Below are 12,124 nucleotides of genomic sequence, written 5' to 3'. Positions count from 1 at the left end.
CAGGAATGGCATAACCAATACTGAAATTTCAAGTACAGGCACCAATAGTCGAGGTTGAATAGAGGTTCTCAAGTACTGCAACTATATTTTTGCAAACAAGTGTGTGAATGCAACACTGCATGTTAATGATTTGTTTTGTACATAATGACTTCGTCTGCAGATACAAAAGGCAGCTCATCTCACGGTTCCTGCAAGAAAACTAGGTACTAAAAAGAACCAAATTATTCAGATGAAACAGTCTGGGATCATTACATTGAGCAATCATTTACTTTTTAGTCTATCAGACTAAATATTTTTCAAAAGCTTATTATGTACAAAGGAAGTCCACACTTAAGTACAAGTACAAAGCTTCTCCTAAAGCAAATGGAAGAGCTACAAGCAGTCACTTAAACAGAGGGCGTTGGGGAAATACCTCTTACAAACATCTCACCTACTCAAAGGTGCCCTCCCCCTTTCAAAATAAGGAACCTGAAATTTGATGAAATGGTTTCTTCCTTGTGATATTTTTGTGTCTCATGATGAGGAACTGTGCAAAGTCACAAATAGTACATAAGACTTCGGCTTTATGGCCACAACTTCCCAGATGAAATGACTGTCTTTGTAACCTCAAAAAAACTTAACACTGAAGTGACAATTGCACTCACATTACAAGAAAAAAAAAAAAGGTAAACCTGAAAATGAACCATACTAATTACATAAGATTTTTAAGAGCTGGCCAAGACAATCTTCCGAAACAGGCTCAGTTTCATACACGTATGCTCAGAAAACCATCACAAACTTCTTGCAGTTTGCTCAGTACAGTGCCAGGCTGTTAGGACACATCTTTCAACCTACTTAAGCCTGTGCTTTGGTTAGTTAGATTTTGAATATGAGCTACTTCATCTTGATTTAATTCCACTCCATTAAACGGTATGTTTCAGAACAGCCTTTCTGCCTGCAGCTCCAGTAGAGGGATCAAGTCTATTTCTCACTAACTTCCCAGACAAGAATTTGCTTGTTTGAAATCCCTCTGCTTGTCTCATGGCACTGAAAGTCCTCACCTCTCATTTTAAAAACCAGTTTTAGAAATCTCACTGGTTACTGTTCTAGTGTCACTGCCACCACAAGGAAGGCTTCTGAATTAGAAGTTTGTCCTCTGCTGCCACTGGCAGCAAGAGCAACTCAATTAGTTCAGAAGCTACATTACAACAGACATCTTCAGTCCTTAGAAAATCTCAGTACAGATGACCTCACTTCACCCAGAAGCAAAAGCCAACTTACCATACACATTTAAACACTGAGAAACAGACTTGCTGCAATTTGTGGTATTTTACAAACAGAAATACCACTGCAGTCATTTGAAATTAAGAAATAAAGTCAAATGGGGAAAGAATACAGAATCAGATGAAGAAATGAAACATTATATACTCTTCTAGCCATAAAAACAGCACTTTGGTATCTTAAAAGTACAAGTCAGTTTAACACTGGCAAAACGCACTAAACCAACAGCCCTACAAAATTCTATCCAAAGAAAAGATGAAAAGCATAAACACCGCTTTGTATTCTCTTCACACACACCCTTTTTTTTAAGAGACTATTTCAAATCTGAGGATCCACTCACTCCTTGTCTTTTGCTGAGATTGACAATGGCATAGCAATTATGAAGGCAATTTTTGAGACATGTCATAGAACTTATTTCATATAGGTGAAACCATTCCCAGATATTTGAAAAATGGCTACTCCAAAAATGACGGCTCTATGATCTCGAGATGATTTTGGAAAGTGTTTAAACAGAGGAAAAACCCACAATGCAGTTTCAACAGCACCTCTTAGAAAGTCAAATAAAGAGTGTAGCTAGTATTTTAGATAAAGAAGAAATTGCACTCAAAATGTGCATAGAGCAAAAGAACACGTTGCTGAATTGCATATTCTTATGCCCAATCCTTCTGGCACTACAATGCAATTCCATCTTTCACAGTCTCAGAACATCTTCAAGTCCTATTTCTCCCTTTCTCCCTGATTTTTTTTTCCCCCCTGCTGGCACACCACAGTAATTTATGACTTGCAAAGCTCACTGAGTGCTTAGCAACACTAACATCAGATCCCAGTCAATTTCCTAAGGGAATGACAAAAACACTTGCACACTGTACACTGGCAGTTCTTCCTCCCTTTTCTGAGGACTGGTATGACAGAGCTGGTCTATCAAAACCAGATTCTGAGAAGCATGTTACTACCATTCATTATAATCCATCCACATTTAAAGACAGGCATTATCAGAGATGCTTTTTCATTTTGAGAAAAAGAAACTTCAGTCACTCTCTTATTGTATAGGGAAATAGTTATGGGGAAAGGCATCTTGATAGCCACAAGTGGGCTAAGTTTCTACAGAAACTTGGCACACCGCTTACCCAGTGTCTCCTGTTAACCCACACTAATGTAGTGTTGGCTCTCCTCCCCTTCACCAAACGCTGTAGCAGCTCTATCAAAGTCATACTGGTTGCATTGTCCAAAGTCACTCACCTGAGAAGTTTCTACTCCTTGATTCATGTCCTTGAAGTTGTCCGCAACAACAGTGTCCAAGCTGCTCAGGTATGGTTCCAACTAAGCAAACAAAATCAAAATATGAACTTATACTTTATACTTCACCTGTAAGTGAAGGTAAAGCAAAATAAAACCCACTGAGTTTACTACAGTAAGTCCTTTAACAGAAATAATTTCTGCAGATGTGACCTAGTTGGGCAGATTTCGGTTTAAGGTAATTTCAAGCAAGAATTAGCATTCCAGATAAACCTTCACCGATTTCTAAGAATTGATGGCCTTACCTAGTGGTGAAGGAGAATATGGTCTAGAAGATCCTGTGGATAGCCTGCGCCCAACACCCTGTGCAGTGTCAGCTGGTACTGGAGAACAGGAGCCCATCTTCATGAAGCCCATTGGGCTAGTATTTGAGCGTCTCACAACTGCAGCTCTAACAAGGTGAAAAGAATGGTTACACACACCATAGTTAACTGTTTCCTCGATTGTACCCTAAGCAGTACAATGATCAGTTAAATAAAACACTGCTATTTAAAGAGAAAGCTATGATGTTGAAGCTTATTAAGCTAAAAACTTAAGCTAAGCTTCCCATACTGAAAACAAGCAAGATTTATTTCCCTTTGCTCACATTGACTTTTTAACTTTTAATGCCATAATAGCCTGTTAACTGGAAAAAGTTAAAACAGATATCCCTTAGTACATGGATTCCTAATCTTCAAACTGTTGCTCATCAGATTTTGAATTTTATAATCAAGGGAAATGTATTGCTGCAAATGGCCATTTTTATGGTAGGAAAAGGAAGGAATCTATAACAAAGATTACGATAAAGTTTTAAGTATTTGGTCTGCTATACAAGTCAGTTAACTGAAAACATATTATTTCAGGGAAAGCCAGTTCTCCAAGTGTAGCAACTATTATAAAATCAGAGATCCTGAAAAAAATGCAAGGAACTGTGGGTTTTGTTTCAGTAAAGATCTCCAGAGTTCTGAGTAGTCTGTTTCTGAGTCTTTGACCTTCACCATCCTGATCCTATAGATCACAACGCAGAGAATAAGTCTGGCACACTAGAGCTTTGTAATATGACAAGCTGGTGAACTAGCATGCTAAAAATTGTTTCCTTGATACGCTACAGAACAATGCATTCGTCTCATCGCTACATGTGTGAAAACAAAACATAACTCACGACTCTCTAGTTTATGACGTAATGCCATATAATACACAAAGAGGAATAAAAAAGCATGACTTAATCTTTTTACCTTCTTGGATTGCATTTGAGTGAAAGGACAAGCTCATTTTGTTTTAGTGAAAAATTTCAAGTGCCCAGCCAATCTTGAGATTGTGAAGGGCCATTATTTGTTATCATTAAACGTCTCTTCAGTATGTTTTTGTGTAGGAAAAAAATGACATCAGCAAGAAAGCACGGACATCTGTCAGGGTACAAACACAAACCAGGACCAAGAAAAAGGAGTTTAAGAAACCCAAACTCACCTTGGTGATCCGTGGGGGTTTGATACAGGGCTGGCAGTAGAGGAGAGGTTCTGCTCAATGCGCTGGTAATTCCGTAGCTGAGTGGGAACTGGAATAGGTGCCGTTTCACTGCGGGGGGATACCGAAGGCTGACAATGCCTGAAGTTGGAACATACGGAGATAAGAGATGAATATTGGTAGACAGGTCCCTCTCTGAATTGTACCATTTCAAGAGAATCTAGGAAACAGGTAAATAAGCTGCTTCCGCACTCCCTGCATGCAATATGATCTTAGCTTGTCCTGATCTAGCTCTAACACTTCACAGAGGAAGATCAGGAACTGTTCATTACTAACTACCTTTCTTGCACTGGCTGGTATCAGATCGAGCTGAGAGTGCAGTACTAGCTGAAACACTTCGTCACGCACCACAGCAACCTACAGATCCCTCCGACTTCCTGCCAATCAGCCCACTGTTTACCACGCTTCAAAATAGCGTTCTAGGAAAAGCCAGTGCACTAAGAACAGGAAGTTCAGCAGCAGGGCTGGAATGTGTACAAAAGCTACTAAAGCGCAGTCAGATATCCCAAGAGACACTGTGAACTTGCAAAAGGCAAACATGTTATGTAACCACCCCCTGACAAAATGACCAAAACCACACACCTGAACATTAATCCATAGACTCAAACTGCAGTTTAGCATTACCCAAGTTCAACTGAAGTGTCAGTGACCTGGCTTATCTCTGTGTACTATCTGATAAGGGAATCAAACCACTGCAACATAATCAGTTTTATCAACACTTTCAAAGGAAGACAATTCAACGGAAAAAATTTCAAACTAAGGGGCTTTTTGGAAGATCATCAGTTTGGTTTCTGGCCCTTTATTGACCACCTCTTCAGAGAAAGATCAGAAATTCTTAGAGGAAATGTGAAAAAAGTTTATCACAAGCTCCAGACAACAAGCAGTTACAGCACTCACTGCACAGCTACAGCTGAACAGAAATCTGTGTTTGACTGTATTTGTCCTAGCCTCTTTGCTGCCTCTGAGAATGAAATACTACTTCCTGCTACGTACGGAACTTTCTCAGCAAAAGAAAAGGTTTGTCCTTTTATTGCCACCTGCTTTCTAGATACTACAGAGTGATTTGGAAGTCAGCTGCGAGCACACAGTCAGTGGAAGGCCTGAAAGCTTCCAGACAAGAAGGTCTCACAAAGGCAGCGGGCAGCCTGTGACGGCTAACACAACACGCTGAGGTGGCACAGGGGACACCCCCCGGCCAGACCTCCTGGAGAGGGGAGGCAGATGTTATGTCAGCTGTGGCAGTGACACTGAGGACACCATGAAGGCACTTCAACTTTTGAAGTACTCCACAGAGAAAATGCCTTGCCCTGCTGTCGCACAGCCTTGCAGGTAGATACAAGCAAGCTCTGAGAGCTAACCGGAGGCAGTACTTGGCCTTCCATCAGGGCTGCCCAGCTCAGACCTGAGCTAAGCTCTGGTCAGGCGTTCTCGAGTCTGATGCGGTTTGTTACTGGTTAGAGAAAATGCAATAAAGATGCCTGTGCAGAGCTGCATGCAAATCTTGATTCTGTGAGATCCAGAGAATAAAATTAGCAATTAACCACAGGAGACGGAACCATCTCCACCCATTCTGGCTGCAGCCTGGGAAGCACTGCAGCTTCTTCTACTTGACATAAAGCAGCATAACTATGGGTACAATTCATTCAGTTTGATAAGCTAATCAGAAAAATTCACTGTTTCACAGGGCATAACCTTTTGTAAAAGAAAAAAAAAATCACATACTGTGAAGGAACCTTTCTCAGGAAGTAAAAAAAACAAACACAAAAGCAGCATCTTGTAGAACATCAGACACACACTCTGCTTCCTTCAGACCATGCTCCAAGCAGACAGTTAGTTACCAAATTTACTCAACCAATAATTAAATCACACTATTATAGTACAAATGCTGAAAGTGTGAAGAGTAGGCACCTGTTTCTAATCACATGAATGTTTAGCTCTTAACTTCGTAATGTACAGACAACATAACTGGCATATTTTAATAAAAACTGTAACTGCTAAAATGGTGATGCCCAACACAATTTAAAATAGGAAATTACAGTTTATTTTTAATATATTGTAGATGGCCAATCCAGAGCAAACAGATCTTTACAGACAAACCATCCCCCATCATCTGCCCTTAAAGATAAAAGGTAAGACTAAAGCTGTATTGATAGCCCATGTCAGCAGATTTCACAAATTGCACAAAGATCAGCAGAAAGTAGCAAACTTTTCTTGTGACAAGCATTTTTAAACAAATAATGCTGACTCGCAGTCCTGTAGTATTAGCATAAGCCAAAAATACACCCAGCATAATAGCTTTATTCCCCATTTAGCCACTCATCCTCTTTCTGTTTGTACTGAAAACATTATGAAATTCATTATTTGGTCAAGTGACAAATCTAATCCTTCTGTTTAGATATTACATGAGTAGTTAAACAGCATGATTACATTTTCCAAGACATTGCAGCAAAGATTGCAGGCACCCCTGATGAATATCAGTTCTATTTCATACTAGCAGAAACTTAGTCTAACAACCATGTGAAAGAAAGAGGACTTACTAACAGTCCTGCTGACGGAAAAGATGCATTACATGTCTAGCTTTTTCATGTCACTTCTTTGGTATCTTGCAAGACAAACACAAAACTCAGTAATTTCTTGCACAGAAGCCACACCCAGTTACCAGACACGAGACACAAATCCATGATAATCTGCGCTAGATTCCTCTTCTTTCACAACCACTTCTCAAAATGCATACTGCATTCAACGTCCTGACTCACTAAATGAAGACTGATTTCAACCAGTTGAAAATTTAAACAGACAAAAGAACGATCTCTTTCCTTAAGGAAATCTTTAGACAATGCATCACAGCCAGAATTTAGCCATGCAACTGTCAGCCATTAGAATGCATCAAGTGTAGAGAGCCTGGAAAAAACAGGTCTAGCTTCTGTTTCAATTCAGTTTCCAGTAGCCATCCAGAGTTTTAAAAAAACAAACAAACCACCAAACCACCATATAATAGCAGAGAATCTTTTTAAAAGAGAGGAAATACTAAGCCTACATCACACACCTGTTAGCTGTACCAGAAGCAGTACTTCGAGAAGAGGCTGAGGATGGTTTCTGTACAGTTCCTGAGCTTCCAGAAATAGTTAGTGGCGACTGCCTGTGAAAACAAAAACCACTATCAAAAGACAGGTCTTCACATCAGAGAAACTATCCACTTTGCAGCAAAATACTGAATTCGGGCTGTTTACATATTCGTATTAAATTCAACTTGGCATATCAATCTTAAAGTCCACACACAGCTATGTAAACCCATCACTGCCAAAAAACCAGCAAGCCCTTCTACAGCTGCAGAATCCATTTTAGAACATGAGACTTCTTTTGGATAAAGCTCAGCACACCTACCCTCCACACATCAAGAACTCGCTTGAAGCCCGCCTGCCAGCTGCTCCCAATGGCATATCATCTACAGTAAGCAGAAGAACACATTGAAAACCCACGTCATGAAGCAGAACCTCAAAAAAAAAAAAATCTCAAATATGACCTGTGTACAAATAACCACTTTTGACAAACTTCTGTGAATGAAAGCTTTCCAGAAACCATTTTGTGTGTGACAATACCTCATATGTGACCTACAACAAAAACATAACTAGGGAAAGCAGTTCTTTAACAAGTTTTTTTGTTGTTTGTTTTTGTTGGGGCTATTTTGGCTATACTAATTATCATAATTTTGAAATAAAACACGTTGTTTAAGACTACAAGGTATCAGCATTGGGAAATTTATAATAACGAGTGACAGAAACCCTTCAGAGATCAAGGCACCAATTTAGTAAAATATTTAACACAAGTTAGTGGCATTGTACAGAAATCAGCTGACTAGCTTCCCAGTGGCAATCAGGTTTGGAAGATGTTGTAAAATGGCAATGTGCTACATCCAAGTCTTTCTACTGTGTAAGCCCAGTCTGATACCTTACCTTTCATGTTAAGCATTTTTTTTATGGCTTTACTTGCACTTGTTTATTATCTAAAGCTCTGGAGCATGGACTACAAATGTTCAGCTAGTCTAGAGGTAACAACATGCCTGCTTCCACTGAGAGAATCCTTGGGCTTCTTATCAGCACTTGTTTACAACTGATTATTTTCTTCTAGTGCCAAACCCCAATATTTTCCATGACTTTAAATCACCTTGGTATCTTTGGCATAATTTGGCTACTCAGCTGAAGGTGAAAATGTCCCAGATGGACATGCAGGTATACCAAACAGTCTCCCTTCAAAGAGTAATCAAACTAAATAAATCAGTGTCAATGTGAATCAAGACACATTTAGAGGAAAGAGAGCCAAATAATATCAGGACATAAAGGTATATTACAAGTGGAAATTGTTTAAAATGTAAAAATAAGGAAGGTTCTTACATGAGTGGTCTGAAGAGATGTTGTGTGGGACAAGAACAAAGTCATCTGTGTCACAAGAGGAGTTCTTGCTACTGGTACTGGCAGAGTCTTTAGAGACTTGAAGATAGTTCGGAGGACCCAATGGAGGGGAAGACAGATTTTCTTCTTGAATATGCTGCATGTCTGGCAGGGACTGGAAGTGGGGGTGGGGGAAAAAAAAAAGGTAAAAAACCCACTGTAATTCCAATGATTCAGAATGAAATTTCAAATACTGGATAAACTAGTGTAAGTTCAGACAGTTCTATATTAAAGAGGCTGTGAATGTATACAACTGCAATTTATTCAATTATTCCTGATGATACAGGGGCACCTCCTCCAAATACTACATTGAATTGAAGTCACCAGTTCAGAGCAGCATAAGGGGCCTTAATCAAAAAGACCAATTAAAAAAATCACCTGCAAGACTCATTAAATTGCAAACCATATTAGCGTATCTAAAGATTTGCTACTCTAGCATTTGATATATGTATTTTTTTCTTTAACAAAAAAGAACAACAAAAAACCCCACAAAGTACAACACAAGGAGCAAGAGAACCAAAATGTTAACGCCATTCCTCTAGCAAAAGGCAGTGGTATTCCTTGCTCTTTGCTCTTAAACACAACAGTTTACAGTGTTCAAAAATGGAAAGATATAAAATCCAGAAACTCTTGGCCAAATATTTTCTAGAGATTATTCTGTAAATCGAAGAACTTACTGGAGGAGAAGCAAAACGGCATGGAGAGCTACCACAGGAACTGCCAGAGACTGAGCCTGCGTATGTGGGCACTGGTACAGGACAAGCTAGAAGAGGAAGACCCAAGGGGAGGGGGAAAAAAAAAAAAAAAAAAAGAGACTAAGATTTTGAAAGGCCGACTTTCAAATAAACTTATTTCCTCCCTGCTTTTCATTCATAAACCCTTATACAACTTGTAAGCACAGCATATCCTTAAACACACAAGGGCATTTCAGTTCAGTTGAAATGTCAAAGGAACTAGTAAATAAGTATCACATTTCAGTCTAGCATAATACAAAAAAGGATTCAACACTTTGCCTCACAATAGAGCACAACAAGAAGTCAGACTCAGGAAAATGCCTCATAGGCACTTAGTGGGATACTTGGCAGATCCTTCTCTGTTCCAGCCCCCAACATTCATCATTTACACAAATAAGTGGTGAAAGAAAACTACTTACACTTTTTGACTGTTGAAATCTGATCCAGGAAAGGGTGGTTGAAAAATGCTTCTATAGAACAAGAACGAACAACCATGGTGAGTAAATGTACAAATGACATACAATTTACAGACTATATTGCAGATGGTGATAAATGGTTGCCTTCCCAGAATCAATATTTCAGAGCCAGAGGGTGAAGAGCTTACAAAAGATTAAAGCCTTCTATGTTATATGTTGCTATAGTATTTGGAAAGGAAAGAAAAATCAATTGAATAACTTCAAACAACAGCCAGCAAGGCAAATCAGACTGAATTACTGGAGGACATTTTATGACTGCACTTAAGGATCAGGTACACAAGAAGCCTTCCTATACTCATCATGAAATTATGTTCTCTATGTTCAGTATGGTACGAACTCAGTTTTAATTTGCTCTTTAAAATGATGAGCATCTCTCACATCAGACACTGAAAGTATTTTCACTTCAGCCTTTCCCAAGGACTGAAGCTTATTTTTGAGCCCATTAATGCTACTCCTTATGTGGCTGAAAATCACAACAGAGCAGCAGCCATTCTCCTTCCCACTTCCCAACAGCAGAACACAATCTGTGCAGCCAGTTCAAAGAATAATGCAGAATTAAACACAATTTCCTCAGTTGACTTGTCACTGTTACAATAGAAACAGTTTGCTTTTGTGGTAAATGGATATGCTGAGATGCATTTAATTGACCCAGCACAACCAGCTGGCTAGCAGTTTACCTACAAGAAGCAACCCTCAGCTAGTTAGGGGAAACGGAGGGTTGGTGGAAGCTAGCTGCTGAGCTTTGTGAACTTTCATGTTCCAGCAGTTGAGGAAAAACAATGCTGTTCATTACACCTAAGCAAATAACAAGGGAAAAAAAAATAAAGAATCTGAGGCCTGCAGTATCTCCTCTTCCTTCAACACTTTCTTCCACAACCCGATAAGGAAGGGAGGCTAGTTGTAACACAAGAACAATGTAATGATTAACTTTAACACGAGGATCAGGTGTTCCTGAGCTTTTGTGCAACACCTGCTGTTCTACTACTTTATGCTGCTGGAAGATCAACAGGATTTCCAAGGCTATTTTTACTTCAACAACAGGCAACTGGGCTCAGTTCTACACTCTCCCTTTCACTCCCTTTGCTAAGCACATTCCAGAGCAGCCCCTTTGAGGCCCTTTAAGTGGCTCAGCCAAGGAAAACATGACTTTCATCACTACCAGTCTGCTTTCTATTTTTCTTTCTAAGCACAAATGCATTCTCCCACTACCACAAATGATACAATGAATTTGCCATGTTTGAAGAAACTGCAGGGATCAGCACACCCAGAGTGCAAAGTGGAATCAATTACTCAAAGTTCATGTTTGTGATGTATTAATTCTTCCACACACGTAGATTTATGTATCAACCTCCAAATACTGTCACTATCATTTGTACATTTTACCCAATTATCCTGAGTTTTTTCTAGATCTGACTTTACTTACATTTTTACATACAGCAGTTAAATTGAGTTATGTCAGTCACCTTTACACACAGAAACCCATGCCTGGTTCTCAGAAGAGCAACACCTTAATTACGCTAGCATTGATGTTTTAAATTTCAAATTACTAAAAAAAAGTTTTATATTTATTGGAGCAAAACATAGCAGGAATTGAAAAAATAAAATGTAGCTAGGAGACTTTTGAGCTTTAAGTTCAGAACTAAAATACCTTTTGAATCCTCCTCTCTCCACAGCCTAACAAATATAGTCTTCTTATCACAGCCACACAAGGACCACATGTGATGAATGAGTCAATTTGTATATTTCGGTACTGCATCAAAACCAAGCTTGCATGCATAACTAAAGAGCAATAGTGAAGTTTCATAAGCAAAAACAAAAACTGAGGACGTCTTATAGGAGCTCCGCATCACAAGAGCTAATAGCCTGTGGTGAGGAAAGAACTAGGTCTTATCTACAAGGAGCACGAAGAGCTCTTGGTCTCCTTCTCACCATTCCATAGATTAAACTTGATGAGTGACCTATCTGTTGCTAAAACAAGTCTTAGTAATAAAGCACATTGCTACTGATATAAAATAATAATAATGAAAAAGATAAGGGTATTTAGCCAAGTTAGCTTTAATTAACTAAAAGTTTAACATTTCCTGACAGCTATGATAAAACTGCAGTAACAACTAGAGCTATAAAATCTAAACAACCAGCATCAATAACAGGATATACAAGATGCAGCTAAGAAGAACTAATCAAGATTTAACTTTTCAGTGGTCTTCTTTTAAAAATGTTGCCCGAGTTTGCATAAAAAAAAAAAAAAAAAGGAAAAAGCATTACTACTTTGGCAGTAATGGGTAACCAAAAATCCAGCAATAAAAAGGCTTTTTGAGACTGAAGTAACAGACAATCCAGGCAGTACAAAGCACACACAAATCTAAACTCTGGACTAATTTTGAACAGGCAACAGTTGTAGCCAGTT

At 38.9% G+C, this 12,124-nt stretch overlaps 1 protein-coding gene across 1 annotated transcript in view; it reads right to left on the bottom strand.

Moving 5' to 3' along the window:
* The window catches only part of ULK2 (unc-51 like autophagy activating kinase 2), a 36,455-nt gene that overhangs the window by 8,238 nt on the left and 16,093 nt on the right, over positions 1-12,124 (bottom strand). The window contains exons 10-16 of the mRNA XM_010074076.1: positions 9,661-9,711; positions 9,185-9,270; positions 8,451-8,622; positions 7,444-7,504; positions 4,003-4,140; positions 2,802-2,947; positions 2,500-2,580 (exon numbers count right to left, since the gene is read on the bottom strand). Coding sequence (XP_010072378.1) covers positions 2,500-2,580; positions 2,802-2,947; positions 4,003-4,140; positions 7,444-7,504; positions 8,451-8,622; positions 9,185-9,270; positions 9,661-9,711 — 735 coding nt within the window. The remainder of the gene's footprint in view (positions 1-2,499; positions 2,581-2,801; positions 2,948-4,002; positions 4,141-7,443; positions 7,505-8,450; positions 8,623-9,184; positions 9,271-9,660; positions 9,712-12,124) is intronic.

The sequence above is a fragment of the Pterocles gutturalis genome, unplaced genomic scaffold (genome assembly GCF_000699245.1).
Source record: "Pterocles gutturalis isolate BGI_N339 unplaced genomic scaffold, ASM69924v1 scaffold5427, whole genome shotgun sequence".
NCBI lineage: Eukaryota > Metazoa > Chordata > Aves > Pterocliformes > Pteroclidae > Pterocles > Pterocles gutturalis.
This window is presented reverse-complemented; position numbering and strand designations above follow the sequence as displayed.